General features: G+C 30.1%; 1 protein-coding gene across 1 annotated transcript in view; it reads left to right on the top strand.

Annotated features, from left to right (window-relative positions):
* The window catches only part of LOC106643749 (PAX3- and PAX7-binding protein 1), a 316,808-nt gene that overhangs the window by 229,671 nt on the left and 73,738 nt on the right, over nt 1–13,399 (top strand). The window contains exons 13-16 of the mRNA XM_089593866.1: nt 4,456–4,606; nt 4,687–4,882; nt 4,993–5,188; nt 5,269–5,387. Of these exons, the coding sequence (XP_089449992.1) occupies nt 4,456–4,606; nt 4,687–4,882; nt 4,993–5,188; nt 5,269–5,387 (662 nt within the window). The remainder of the gene's footprint in view (nt 1–4,455; nt 4,607–4,686; nt 4,883–4,992; nt 5,189–5,268; nt 5,388–13,399) is intronic.

Below are 13,399 nucleotides of genomic sequence, written 5' to 3'. Positions count from 1 at the left end.
AATCTTTTAATAAAAGCTTATTAAAGTTTATAAAAGTTTTTAGAAAATATTATTCCTGCTTAAGAAATACTGTAACATACTCTATTATGAGTTTTCGAATCATCAAAAAATTATTTTTTACTACTATGGGCGTAAGTCTTTATATCCTGTTGGCGTATTTTGTGCTCTTCAAGTGATTAGTGGGCGCAAAGTGTTCCCATGGGCACAAAGTAAGACTTTCCACCCTTGAAAATAAAAGCAACGCTGGCATTTTGGGCACAAACCTACAAGAACCCCTTTGGGTAAAATTTTTTTGGTTTTTTGTCTATGGTACGAAACCTTTTTTTTATCGTACTTTGTATTAGCTCTAAATTAAATTTTTGTTATCCTTAGCGACACAACATTCAATCTACTGATAATAATTTTTTTTCACACATTTAGGCTGGGTCTAAACTTTCAAGTAATTGTTTTTATCAGAAACTATTTTTCATTCATTTTTAATGTACAGTAAATGAAGTACTGTGTAACTATGTTTACAAAAAAGAAACTATTATATTTTTCACTCTGTTTTCATTAGATCGTAATAACTTGCGTTGATACGTTGCAAAATTTTACAGTTATTTGATTTTTCCCCATTTTTTTGGCTACGATTCGCTCTTTTTCAGATAAAAATATTAATGTGTATTCATAGTATATTCTTATATTTTTTATAAGGCAAGCGAATTGATAAAGTTTCTGGCAACATTGGGGAGAGGTGTCGTAAGGTATTATGTGTTACTTGTTAAAGAATTTTGGCTAATTTTTCCTCTATTGAATAAATTGCTGCCCTATAGCAGCCTTTTTCTTACTTTACATAGTTTTCTTTTTATTGGGAGGTATTGAAAATAAGTTCGAATAAGGTTTTGATAAAAAGAACATTAATGAAACTACCACTAATTGCAAACAATTAATAACCAACAGCATGGTTTTCGTCAACGAAAAGGACAAGCTCAATTATGCTGTGATATTTTTAATGTTATAGAATATTACCCGTAAAATTACTAGTTAGAGAGTGGGATTAAGCGCTAACAAGTACTAAGAAATATATTAGTATTGCAGAATATTAGTTTGAGGAAACATATTTATGTTTAGGTTTGAAAAATCAGGGTTTAACCGTATAACATAAAAATAAAACTCACACACACTAAAACAGAATTGTTAATTGTGCTATTTTGTTATAAAAATGTTTTTTTTATTACGTAACCCAATAAATAAGGTAAAAAATTTCCTTTTAATGATAAAATGATTAACTTGCCATAAAAAAAGCTTAAAATATTGTTTTGTACAATTATTTGGAAGAAAAAAAAATTTATTTTGAAAGAAATCATTGAATCCATTTAAATAATAATGTTTATTTATTATCTAGAACTATCTGACAAAACATTTTTGTGCAAACATTGAATTGCTTTGAGAGTTACATACATTTTAAAGTGCTATTATTTGATTACAATCAGATAAAAAAATCGCTCTAAATAGATGTTATTATTCAGGATAAAGCGCCAATGATATCAAAAAAAGGCATTCAAAATCGTCAATTAATTACTTTTATCAAACATTTATATACCATTTAGTGTTAAATGAATAATTTGGGTAGTTATTTAAGTCAATTCGTTCCAATTGTAAAAAAACAAATAAAAATATAATTTTAAAAGTATCAAAATCTCAGCAGATAAGTAGTTTTTCTCAAGTATTCTTGTGTTATTCATAAAAATTTTTTATTATGTTTACTAAAAGCTGAAGAACGTGAAATTGAACTGTTTGAAGATTGATTTAAAAAATTTGAAATAAGCGATGTTGGTTACAAACTTTTTAGAAATGCTGAAGAGTTTATTATTATTTCCTATTATTTTTAAGACCAAATATACCGAATCTTGATGTCACCAGCAGGGCATCAAGTCTACGAGCGTGGCTAGTTAAGACTTGTGGTGCCTCGGAGCATGGATCCAGCAGGGCATGGACAATTATGGAGTGGCCCTCGCTTCCATGCAGACTAATAAGTACCATCGGAAGAATTCAGGCCTTGATACTGAGAACAGTGGCTGAGAAAGTGGGACTGGCCGTAGACAGGGTAAGGTGAAGAAGACGTATGAGTGGCTAGTGACCGAATGAAACGGCCACTCTCGTGAAAAGCCTGATGGACTGTTTTCTGAATCCGGCTTGAGAGATTAATGTCTTTATTTACCTTTTTTTAGTTGCAACGGCTTACACATCAAATTAAATTATACAACAAACTGAATGGTAGCGTATTTTGTACCAACGGTAATATGATTAAACAAAATGGATTAAACCACGAGGGTGAGGAGTGCTGCTCACATACTTTAGCTTGCAATACTAATCAGCGTACATTTGCTAGGCTGTGTCGAGAATCAATATTAATGTGCGCCACTGTAAACCAACATTATGTTCATAATTTTTGGTGGTTGTCATGTTCTTAAACTGATTAGAAATACTTTGACAAAGTGTGATTCTTATATTAACGAAGGTTACGTTATTTTTTAGAATTGTTTTAAAAAATAAGTAGATTTATTAGAAATTCAAAGAGCTTATCTGTGGGTACAAAAATTGGATGGCAGTACTAGTTTTGTTCTGCTACTACGAGGTGTTTAATATCCTGAAGCTGATAAAAGCATGTGCAATAAAAATAAGAAATAAATAATCGATACCCTTACACGAATTGGACCACAACGTTAAAACATTGAATTGAAAAAAATCAATTCAAAAACTGGAAAATTAATAAACTATGTATTGTTAATTTATTTACATATAGTTTTGGAACATTTAAATGTTTTTGACAGAAATATTTTTTTTATAAAATACTTTTTTTTTAAACTAAGCAGCTTTGATTTTAGTTGCAAAAAAAATTCTACCACTTCTTGTTTATTGTAAATTATTTTATTTACATAGAAAGTTAAAAAATAAAAATAAACATTTTAGGTATATTTATAATTATAGTTTGCACATTTACTGTGATATGGCCAGGGACTGATTACGGAAAAAGAACTATAATTCGAGTTTGATCAGATTTTCATTCAATTTTCTGCTCAGGTACATTGCCTGAATTGTTAGCACATTCGTGAGGATTTTAAATGAAAGGGTTTGTAACAGAATTGATATTTCTCAACAATGATTCCAATAGTCCTTACATATTGTATTTTATTACTTAATTATTTGTTTTTTTTTTCGAATACTTAAGTACTGCCCTCAAAAACTTCTTTAAGAAGTGGTTAGTAATTTTTAGTTAATTTTTTAAAATCCGTTTTTCATTTAAACAGCCCAGTTTGTTATCTTGTGCTTATTTGCGTTAACGTTCGTATAATTCTTTTTCTTGTTATTTTAAAAATAAACATCATTTATTGTTAAATATTAGTCTACGTTAATTAATAGTACATAATCTCACATTCGCTGTTACGTTAACGTTTAAATTGATGGTAAATTCCTTTGTAATTAAAAAAAGTATTAGTCTGTAAAGTTATTTAAATGTTCATAAAACGAATCGATAAAAAAAAATCTCAGTTAGAATTCAATACAATAACTAGCAAAAAGTACGAGCAACACAGTCTATGTAGCTATTAAAACAACTTATGTAATGGTTTACATGTAGTACATAACTTGCTAAGTTTAGATTTAAATCTATTGGGAGTCCAAAAATAATTTTAAGTGGAAATGTAGCTATTTCATTTTCACTTGTTGTTATGCGTGCACCAGCCTAACCTAGGTGAGGAGAGGAAAATGATATCTTGCCATTTCTCTCTTTTCGTATCACAGTCCGGGCACACTATGCTTCGCCTACGTACATGTTCACTTGATAAAGCATATAAGCGTTTCATGAATTTCTACGCACCAGCGATGTACATTCAAAATTAGATAAAACATGCATACCAAACAAAAGATAAGCAATTTTCGTGAGCTGTAATTCGATTTTGAATCATAGTGAATGTGTTTGGAAATCTTTGTTGAAATTTCATATTTTAAAATTTCAAATTTTCTGTTAAAAACTAACATCAGAACTTTTGAGATAAGTTTTGGATTGTGAAAATATTTTTTATACGACACTTTTAATAATTACAACTAATTTTGTTGCAATCAGTTTAATATTTAGAATATTAATATGTCAGTATTATTAGATGTCTTCGACACTTTTATGAAGAGGTTTGTGTATCATTTAGAATTTTTGTTATATCGATATAGTTGAACATTTCTTTGAAACTTTTCCATATCATAGAGACTTTTTTTATGCTACTTTCTTGCAATTTTCTTGCAGCAAATTAAAGACCCTCTTAAGACTTTAAGGATTTATTTTAATTCTTAGTTTTATCAAAATTAGTTGCGTTTGAAGACTAAGCTTTTCATAAATGTGACAGAACTACATGTAATAAGAAAACTTATATTTTTTTATCATAAGAAATATGAAGTTTTAAATGATTAATGATACTTCAGGAAAATGTAGAAATTGAAAGATTCAAATGGTTCAATTCCTTAATTTTATACGCATTTGATCCGAACGAAATTGAAGAATTTTTACGATGTGATCCAGATGTATACTTAATTCCATCGGTAATTGAGAAAGTTGTTCTTCCAAAACTAACAAGTAAGGTAGCACTGTATACGTATGAAAAATAATAATTATCTCTTTTATAATCTATAGCGTATATTTTTTTGGCATTTCAGCAATCGTGGAAAAAATTTGGGATCCAATGTCAACAACCCAAACTCTTCAGTTAGTAAAAATAACTTCACGTTTTATTAAAGAGTATCCAAATCTCAATGAAACAAGTAAACAATTGGAGAAACTTTTTAACACGATTTTGGAACAAATGCGTGTAGCTGTAGAAAACGATGTGTTTATTCCAATATTTCACAAACAGTAAGTGTAAATTTATGTACGTACATTATGCGTTGAAATACAATATTACTACAAGATTTGTATTTTAGTGGCAGTAAAACAAAATTAAGGTTATTATTTGATTTTTACAGAATGGACGCTAAACATCCGTTCTTTCAGCGCCAATTTGCCATGGCTATTAAATTGCTTCGAAATTTATTTAGTTGGCAAGGCCTTATTGGAGATATGATACTTAAAAATATTGCCTTAGGATCGCTATTAAATAGATATATTCTTACGGGATTACGTGCTTTTCCTTCTGCTGATGCACTAGTTAAAGCAAAAATGGTATATTGCGTTATTTACTTCCATGTATCATTTGAAATAAAGTTTTCTTTTAATCTTAACGACAAATATGTGTCTAACAGATAATGAACATGTTGCCAAGTGCATGGCTGCAAGGAGATATGCTTGATCACTTGACAATGTTTGCGGAAACAATTTTTAAAGCCAGTAAGCAACTTGATCAAGATAATCCAGATCATGAGTAAGTTAAAATATACATCTATATGTATATACATACATATTATACATCTTAGAAGCTTTTAACGTTTTAGTACTGATTTGAATATTTTACTGATTAATAATTTCATGTCTGAATACCTCTGTAATACTGAATAATACCTGGATCATAGCATATATTAATTATTCGCTAGAACTGAGGTACACTATTTTCAGAGAAAATATCGTTTAAAGTGTTATTTATCACAGGGACTGTAAACAACCTATATATTTTTGTATCTCAGCCCCTGGAAACAGTAGTTGTGTGTAATCATATTTCTGATTTCTTATACGTGACTACTTATCTGTATTGTGTCTCTATCTTCATAAACCTTTGTAACAAGAATACAGAGTCAGAACGTTTGTTTTCATTTATCGTTTTCTTATTAGTTTGTAAATATAATTTCCGAAATCTTTGTTTGCATCGCTATTTCTATGTTTGTTGCTCCGTTCATTCCAGCAGCTGGCATTTTATGTCTGTTACTCTTAATCTTAGTCATTGAATTTTTGTTTCATACTTTGGCCTAAATTTTAATAGAACCGAAAGCTATTATAAAAATGTAATACATTTGCTTATGAAAGATTAAGCTCTCACTTCAAGAGTCATAAATTTGGTAAAGATTTCCATGAAATCACATATTCCGTAAATGCAATTTTAGTACAGATTTTTGTGTAAATTTTATAAATGTCTTGTGTATTCGTTATTTTTTTATTTTAAATAATTATCGATGTATAATGTTATCTAAATCATTTCTAAATAATAGATCTTTGTCGCGCAGTTTTAAAACGCTAAATATACCTAAATTGTGGACAAATATGTAGCTTCATTGAAATATTTAATTTTATTCATTACGTACGAACTTACAGCTATAATTTTGTATTACATTAAAAAATGATTCGAATTTTTCTTCGAAATAAATATTTGCTTAGGTGTGAATTTAATTATTTTGTTTAATATAAAACAATTAAATATTCACGAAAAAATAACATAAAAATTGATTCTTTCACGGTATATGTAATATTCTGAAAAAGTTTAGAAAACATTAAAAACGTAAAAAAAAAAAAAAAAAAAAAATTCTACAGTAAATTTTCAACTCTATAATTTTTTAACAAAAATTGAAAGACTAACACTATTGCGTAGACATTTTACTAATCCAGAAGTAAAAGAAATACAGAATTCTATTCATAACGCAGAAGATTCAGTACAAATTATGTTTTTAATAGACACATAAAAAACGTATATATGATGAAATGAAGAATTTTTGAATTATTACTATGACATACATTTAAGTAGTATCCATTTATAACAGTTATTTTCAATGAAGATTTTTTTGTTTCATAACAAAAACAGATAAAATTTTTAGTCATGATAAAAAACATCAGTCGTAAAATGAATTCATAAAAGATTGTATTAAAATACACATTTCATACAAAGTCTATAATAACATTGCTTGAGCACTTGTAAACAGTTCATGATAGACATTTTTTAATTTATCCGCATGATAAAAGTTGAAATTTTAAATTTAGTTCATATTTAGGGAAAAAAATAATAAAAAGTTCTTCAAATATTATGTATTATATACTTTTATTAGTCATTGCATATTACTTAACCTCTCACTTTCTCCTGTACATTCGTTTTACTTATTTTGCCCTCCTGATAATTACTTGTAAAAACATTTTTTAAAAGCTCAAGCTCATATTTGGTCATAGAAGGTATTCATTTTAATTGCATTTAATGATTTAGTTTGAAGTATCATATTTTAATTAATAAAAAATTTGTTATAATGGGTATAGGGTGTCGTAAAGACAGTATCGTAAAAATAATCATGTTTTAAGAAAGTTGGCACTCAAGAAAGATAGATTGAAATTATCCTGCAGACACAAACTAAAAAAATATTAGTGTTGCTGTTACCCGTGCATGTGTATAAATATACCAAATGCCTTTGTCGTCACTCTCCGAGCTGCACGCATCTGTGCTGCTGAAACACGGAACCAGATAGAGTGAGTATACGGGAGTGTGGCTGAAGTGTCGGAAAGTCACTGATTGGCTCCGCTATTTTTGGAACTAAATAAGAAAAATAAAAAGCCGGAGATATGTATATGTATGCGTGTGAATTTGTATTTCTCTCTCCACCGCTACTCTTACCTACGTCGTCCCGAAAATGGTGTCTTCAGCCACACTCCCTCATACTTACTTTAAAACCAGAATAAAAGTCCCCCCCTTCTTGTTTACTTCACGTGCTAACTCTCCGTCCTATTAAATCATAACAACAACTTGATATTTAGTTGATTTATAATAAATTTGTATCAAATAAAGTACATTACAAGAATTTTGAAATGTATCAATAACGATAACGATTTGACCATTGAACTTCGATTATTACAGTATTATTAAATGTATCAATAAATAATATCAAGAAATAAAAATAATTTTAGTTAATACACGACTAACTATATTTTACGCATTGTGACATTGATAAAAATAAATGATGAAAATTATGAAAAAATCCAATAGCCAAAAGTAGAAACATCCACATCAAATTACAAATATAGAAAAACTACCTTATGAAAAAATGGTCCACCGAAACATACATACAATAAATCAATAACTGCAAAATGTGGCACTATTGTGGTTTCTAATTTCCGGAAAATTTTGATTTTTGCATTTACCCTAAAAAATTATCATATTACCATTCCAATGAAACATTTTAAAAAACTCACTCATTTTATTGATCCGATGATATTTATAATATTTTCTCCTTAGAGAGATTTAGGCAAGAGTACTGGTTACATAGAAAACTACTTAATTGAAAATGAATAAACTTACTATGTTAAAATGTTATGCACACATACTATATTACAGACAAGATGACGAAAATTTTAGTCCATTGTTGCATGGGGGAAGGTTGACTTAACAATTTTTTATATATTCCTACATGATAATTCAATACAACCATTTAAATGGTTGAAAATATAATCCAAAAATTAAAGAATTTGGTGTTCTGAAGGCTTATTAAATGTAATTGTTTGTATTGTATCTAATAATTCCAAAAATTTTAAGATGAAGGAAAAAATCGAAAATCTTACATACTACCATCTACATACATCGGAAGTCCAAGATATATATATAAAAGCACTATCAGGATACAATAACTATGGTAAGAAACCGTAGTGGACAGGATTTTTTTTTAAGTACCATGTAATTCTAAGTACAAAGATTAAAAAAAAGTTTTATCTGATTTTCCTAAAAGTATGACACTAAATGATATTATAATTATGACAGTTAGATTATTTTACGTAAAATTACCATTAGTTTTTTATAATATCATTTTAAAATTACATTTTTGGTAAAGTATTAACATAAGTTTGTACAATTGAATTTCAGAAATGTTGTCTACCTCGTGCACAGATTTTTATAACTTTATATCCTGAAAAAAAAATTATTACCCTTGAACAAATTAATAAAATTAGTTTTGTTAAAATTTTTCAGGTAATTTAAAACTTACAAAATCAGTCATTAAACATATTCCTTACAGTCCTCAAACAGAACAGAGTCATTGTTTAATCAATACTAATCATAAGTTTACAAGAAATTTTCCAAAACCTTTTTCAAACGTAACTACATTCAAAAAAAGTCTGATCTGCAATATAGAAGGGAAAAATAATATTCTTCAAATTCATACTTAGAAAACTTGGGAAAAAAAATTTTTGGAAATGATTCAATGGATAAAGCTTATGATAAAATTGTACTTTATGATTAATTCTTATTGATGAAATATAAATTGTATTAACGTTGACTACTCTGAATCAGTACAAAGCATGAAGTACATCTATGATTATATTTATCAACGTAGTAACAAAGTGCACATTGAAATCAAAAAATTGGAAGACTGAATGTACAAATATTGCATAAAATTCATCATTATGGTAATGCTAGATACGTGGGTTTAATGAAAACTGCTTGGAGATTATAAGATTTTCCAATTTGTGCTAGAAGTTATACAGTTAAGCTGTTCACCTTGAAAATGAACACTTAATTATACTTGTAGAAAATAATGTTGAAAATATTATAAGAAACTACCAAACACAAGTAACAGCTTGATTTGAATTAAATAAACATGATTATTTTGCAAAATCAGTAGAGTCTGTACAAAATATTTCATTTTTTATAATAAACTGAAAATTTAAGTAAAAAACAAAATGTAATAAAAAATACACTAAGTACACTTAACATGGTATCATAAGGAGATTACAAACGATTTTTTTCAAACCGTTATTAAATAAAATAAAGGGTACAATATCCTTTGAGTATATTAGATCATAAAATCGATTATGATTGTCAAATTGATGATATTTTTAGATAAGCAATACTGTTGAGTTTTTTTATCAATTATGAACTTTTTTGCATGGTTTTTAATGTTTTAATCACTCTTTATTTCGTGTTGGAGATACGACTTGGCAAATCTGCTGATACATATAATTTAGGAATTCGAGCGACCTGGAATTCCAATTTGGTGGTCTTCTTGTGAGCACGCCGTTTTTTCTGCCTCAGCCTTTAGTTTCATCGATCCTCTCTCCTTTTTTCGCGACGATCGAGCCTTCGAGCCAGCCGCCGTTCTCTCTCTCTCCAGCCCAGGCAGAAAAGGGAGGGAGGACGCACAGTGCGGCGAAATGGACTTTTTTGTACATAAATAAAATAGCGCTAGCTACTGTGGACCAATCAACATTATTTTTTTGGAAATTGTAGGTAAATGCACAAGGAATACAAGAAAAATGGTCCCCACCCGAAAAAAGTGTGGTGGGGGTTGAAACTACCTTTAAAAATTAAAAAAAGGTAGAAATGACACATAGGTTCGTCTAACTTATTTAATTAGTACTTAACAATAATTGAATATAAAAATTTTTACATAAGATAGCAAGATTTTAACAAATTGAATTGAAATGGGTTATTGTAGGTCTCATCGGGGTTAAAATGGAACAAAACTACCCCTAAAATTTAAATTCTTGTACTGTAAAAAAGAAATTAATAGTAATTCTATAATTTGGTCCATAATTTATTTTATATTTCATGAATTTACCAGTTATAATGTGAGTAAGTGCTGGAAAAAGTATCGCTTAACGTTACAAGGGTTGAAAAATTTTGAAACTTACCCCAAAATTGCAATGATTAGTGATATTTGTGTTGTAACGGGGCCCCACCGTTAGGCCACATTAGTAGGCTAGGACAGGTAGGGAAGCAGGGAAAGGGGAAAAGAGTGAAAAAGGGTCTTAGTGAAAAAGTGGGAAGGGAAAGTAGGGGAACGGGAGAAAGGGCCGAGAGAACGGCAGATTAGCTTGGGCCAGCGAACGCGCGTGAAGCGAATTTTTCCTTGTTTGCCGTCTCTCTTTGTTTTCCGTTGTTTTGGTGCGTGAAGTTTTTGTTGGAGCGATAACGTTTGGAGTTACTTCGACGTCACGGAAAGTGTTGGTGCCTTGACCCGGCTCCTGAACCCGTTGACAAGGTCGGACCAAGGCCAGGCCTGACGATCTTGACCTCCACACACAGCCAGTAGGGACGCCTACTGGCCTCTGCGAACTCACGCCAACAGCGCCTAGTTCCGCCTATCCAAGGCATCTACGAGGAGTGACCTCTCCGCATCGCGTAAGTACCTGCCAACCGGCAGTCTATTGTTAAGGGCAGCGGCTCTAGATTAGCCCGCGTAGGTCTGCCCGGTTCGCGTTTTTGCGCCGCGAGCACGTTGAGCAATCGCGCTCGACGTGCGAGAACCACACTTACACCCGCGAGTACGAATTGTAATCTCTTATTTATTTAATTAAATATATTTCTTATTTTAAACTTGGTCGCGAGTGCTTCCTTTTGTGTGTGCCCGATTCCCTTGTGTCGTACTAAAACCGTTGCGAGAGGTGACGACGCCCGAGGTCGCCGCGATACTCGTCACCTGCGGTGTCTCGGAGAGCAAAACCCGCGCGGAAAGTTTTATCGGAGGTGTTGCTGGGGGTACCCGGGCAACACAGGCCCGGTCGAGGTTATCAGTTCCGCCTCGCTACTTCGCATCGGCAGCACCCCGTAACAGTGTCGAATAAATAATATTTTTCCAACTTTGTAAAAAATTAATATAGAATTTACTGAGAAGAAATAAACCACAAATTCGGTATAATAAAAAATGATTGGGTGATATTATGGTGGAAAGAGTGAAAAATTTAACAAAACAACCCCTACAAGAGTCAATTTATGTGTTTTTAAGGTCTAGTGAAGTATGTTTCTTAAAGTTTGTAATACATTACTTCTAATAACTAATTGACCTATTCTTTGTAACGAAGAGTTCGATAACACCAGTGCAAGAATATACAGGGGTTGAATTAACCAAAAACTACCCCCACAATTGATATACATGCATATCGTTTTCTTTGTAATATTATACTTCCGCTAAGATCGTCATTAATTGTTTGTAAGATAACCGAAAATGAATTCATTAGTACCATTGTCGTGCAGTTCATTACAAAATAATTGTTGAGCTGTGAACGAGGTTGAAATAATACAAAACTTCCCGTATCTTAAATATTGTTGGGATAATTTTAAGCGCATAACTTCTATTTTTCTTTGTTTATCTGTATTTGTTTTTAAGGGAGAATAAATATATTAAGGGATGTAAAATATTTTGAGGGAGTAGAACTAGGCTATTTTACTTATTATACAGGTAACATCAATATTTTTCCTCTAATTTTTTTTTATGTAACTGGCAAAAACGATTCAACCTCTCCTTCATGACAAAAATTTTATGAAAATTACTATAAAGCTACACATGGGTTAATATGATAAAAAAAAACTCCTATCATTAATATTCCCTTATAAAGTATGGGGCACTTGATATTTGTGGAAGTTTGTACGTAATTGCTCTTATGATCATTGAGGATCAATATATTAGTAAAGCGAATGTATAATACGTTGTCGAATGTTGATATTAAGCTCTACAGGCTTCATAATATTACAAAACTACCCCTGAACTGAAGAGTTTTCGTAATGCTTTAAACAAAAAAATACTATTGCTCAAGGTTAGTCTATAATTATTTATAGTTTAGTTTATGACAAATTGATCAATAATTTTGTGACGAAATACTACAGAGAAGTAATATTATGCGTAATGGGGGTGGAAGTATACTAAAATCATCCCTATTGCGATTTTAAAGATTATTCAAAATAAATTTGCAACTGATCTTTAAGTTGGTTTATACATATTCATAAGGTCACTGAAGACAAATTCACTAGTAATTTCTCGACGACATACTAAAAAAAAAGTAATATGGAGCTACTAAGAAGTTAAAGTATAACAAAATTAATTCTGTAATTTAAATTATTAGACACTCTTATAGGAAGATCAATATTTCCTAAGATTGCATCATGTTGTTTTTAAGAACAAATTAATAAGCGTTTTTGTGAGGAGCAAGTCACTTAAATTATTAGTAAGTGCTACAGGGGACAAAAATACAAAACAAAAATCAGCATAAATATTTTTTATGCAAAATTCTTGTTGCATTGATTATATTCTTTCAAGTATGTCTATAATCATTTTCAACGTTAATAAAGACGAATACATCAGTGATTTCGTGACGAAAAGAATGAGGTGTACCATTATGCTACAAAGAGGTTAAGTAAACACTAAGACAATTGAATTAAACTCTTTTCATATTATGAATGTCTAATTATTATGATTCCTCGATGTTTGTTTATAATAATTTTAACGTCCCTATTTATAATTTTGCAAGCATTTGAAGTAGCTGATTGTCAATTGAGTTTTGTTTACGTAAGATTATTTGTAGAAATATTTGTTACGTACATTCGACCTAATAACTAGATAATCTTGTCTTAGTAACCTAAAAAAACTTTTAATTTGTGTTATTTGCGAAACTTATGTGTTTTCATGTTATATGTTTGTTTAAAAAACAAAAATAATTTCTATATAAGGGTTAAGTATAGTTTAATTTACCCCCGTACTAAGT

This window comes from Copidosoma floridanum, unplaced genomic scaffold (assembly GCF_036245765.1).
Source record: "Copidosoma floridanum isolate Cflo_tuat_1 unplaced genomic scaffold, Cflo_Japanese_pri ptg000020l, whole genome shotgun sequence".
Classification (NCBI taxonomy): Eukaryota; Metazoa; Arthropoda; class Insecta; order Hymenoptera; family Encyrtidae; genus Copidosoma; species Copidosoma floridanum.
Note: the sequence above shows the minus strand (reverse complement) of the source record. Positions and strands in the feature narration are given on the sequence as shown.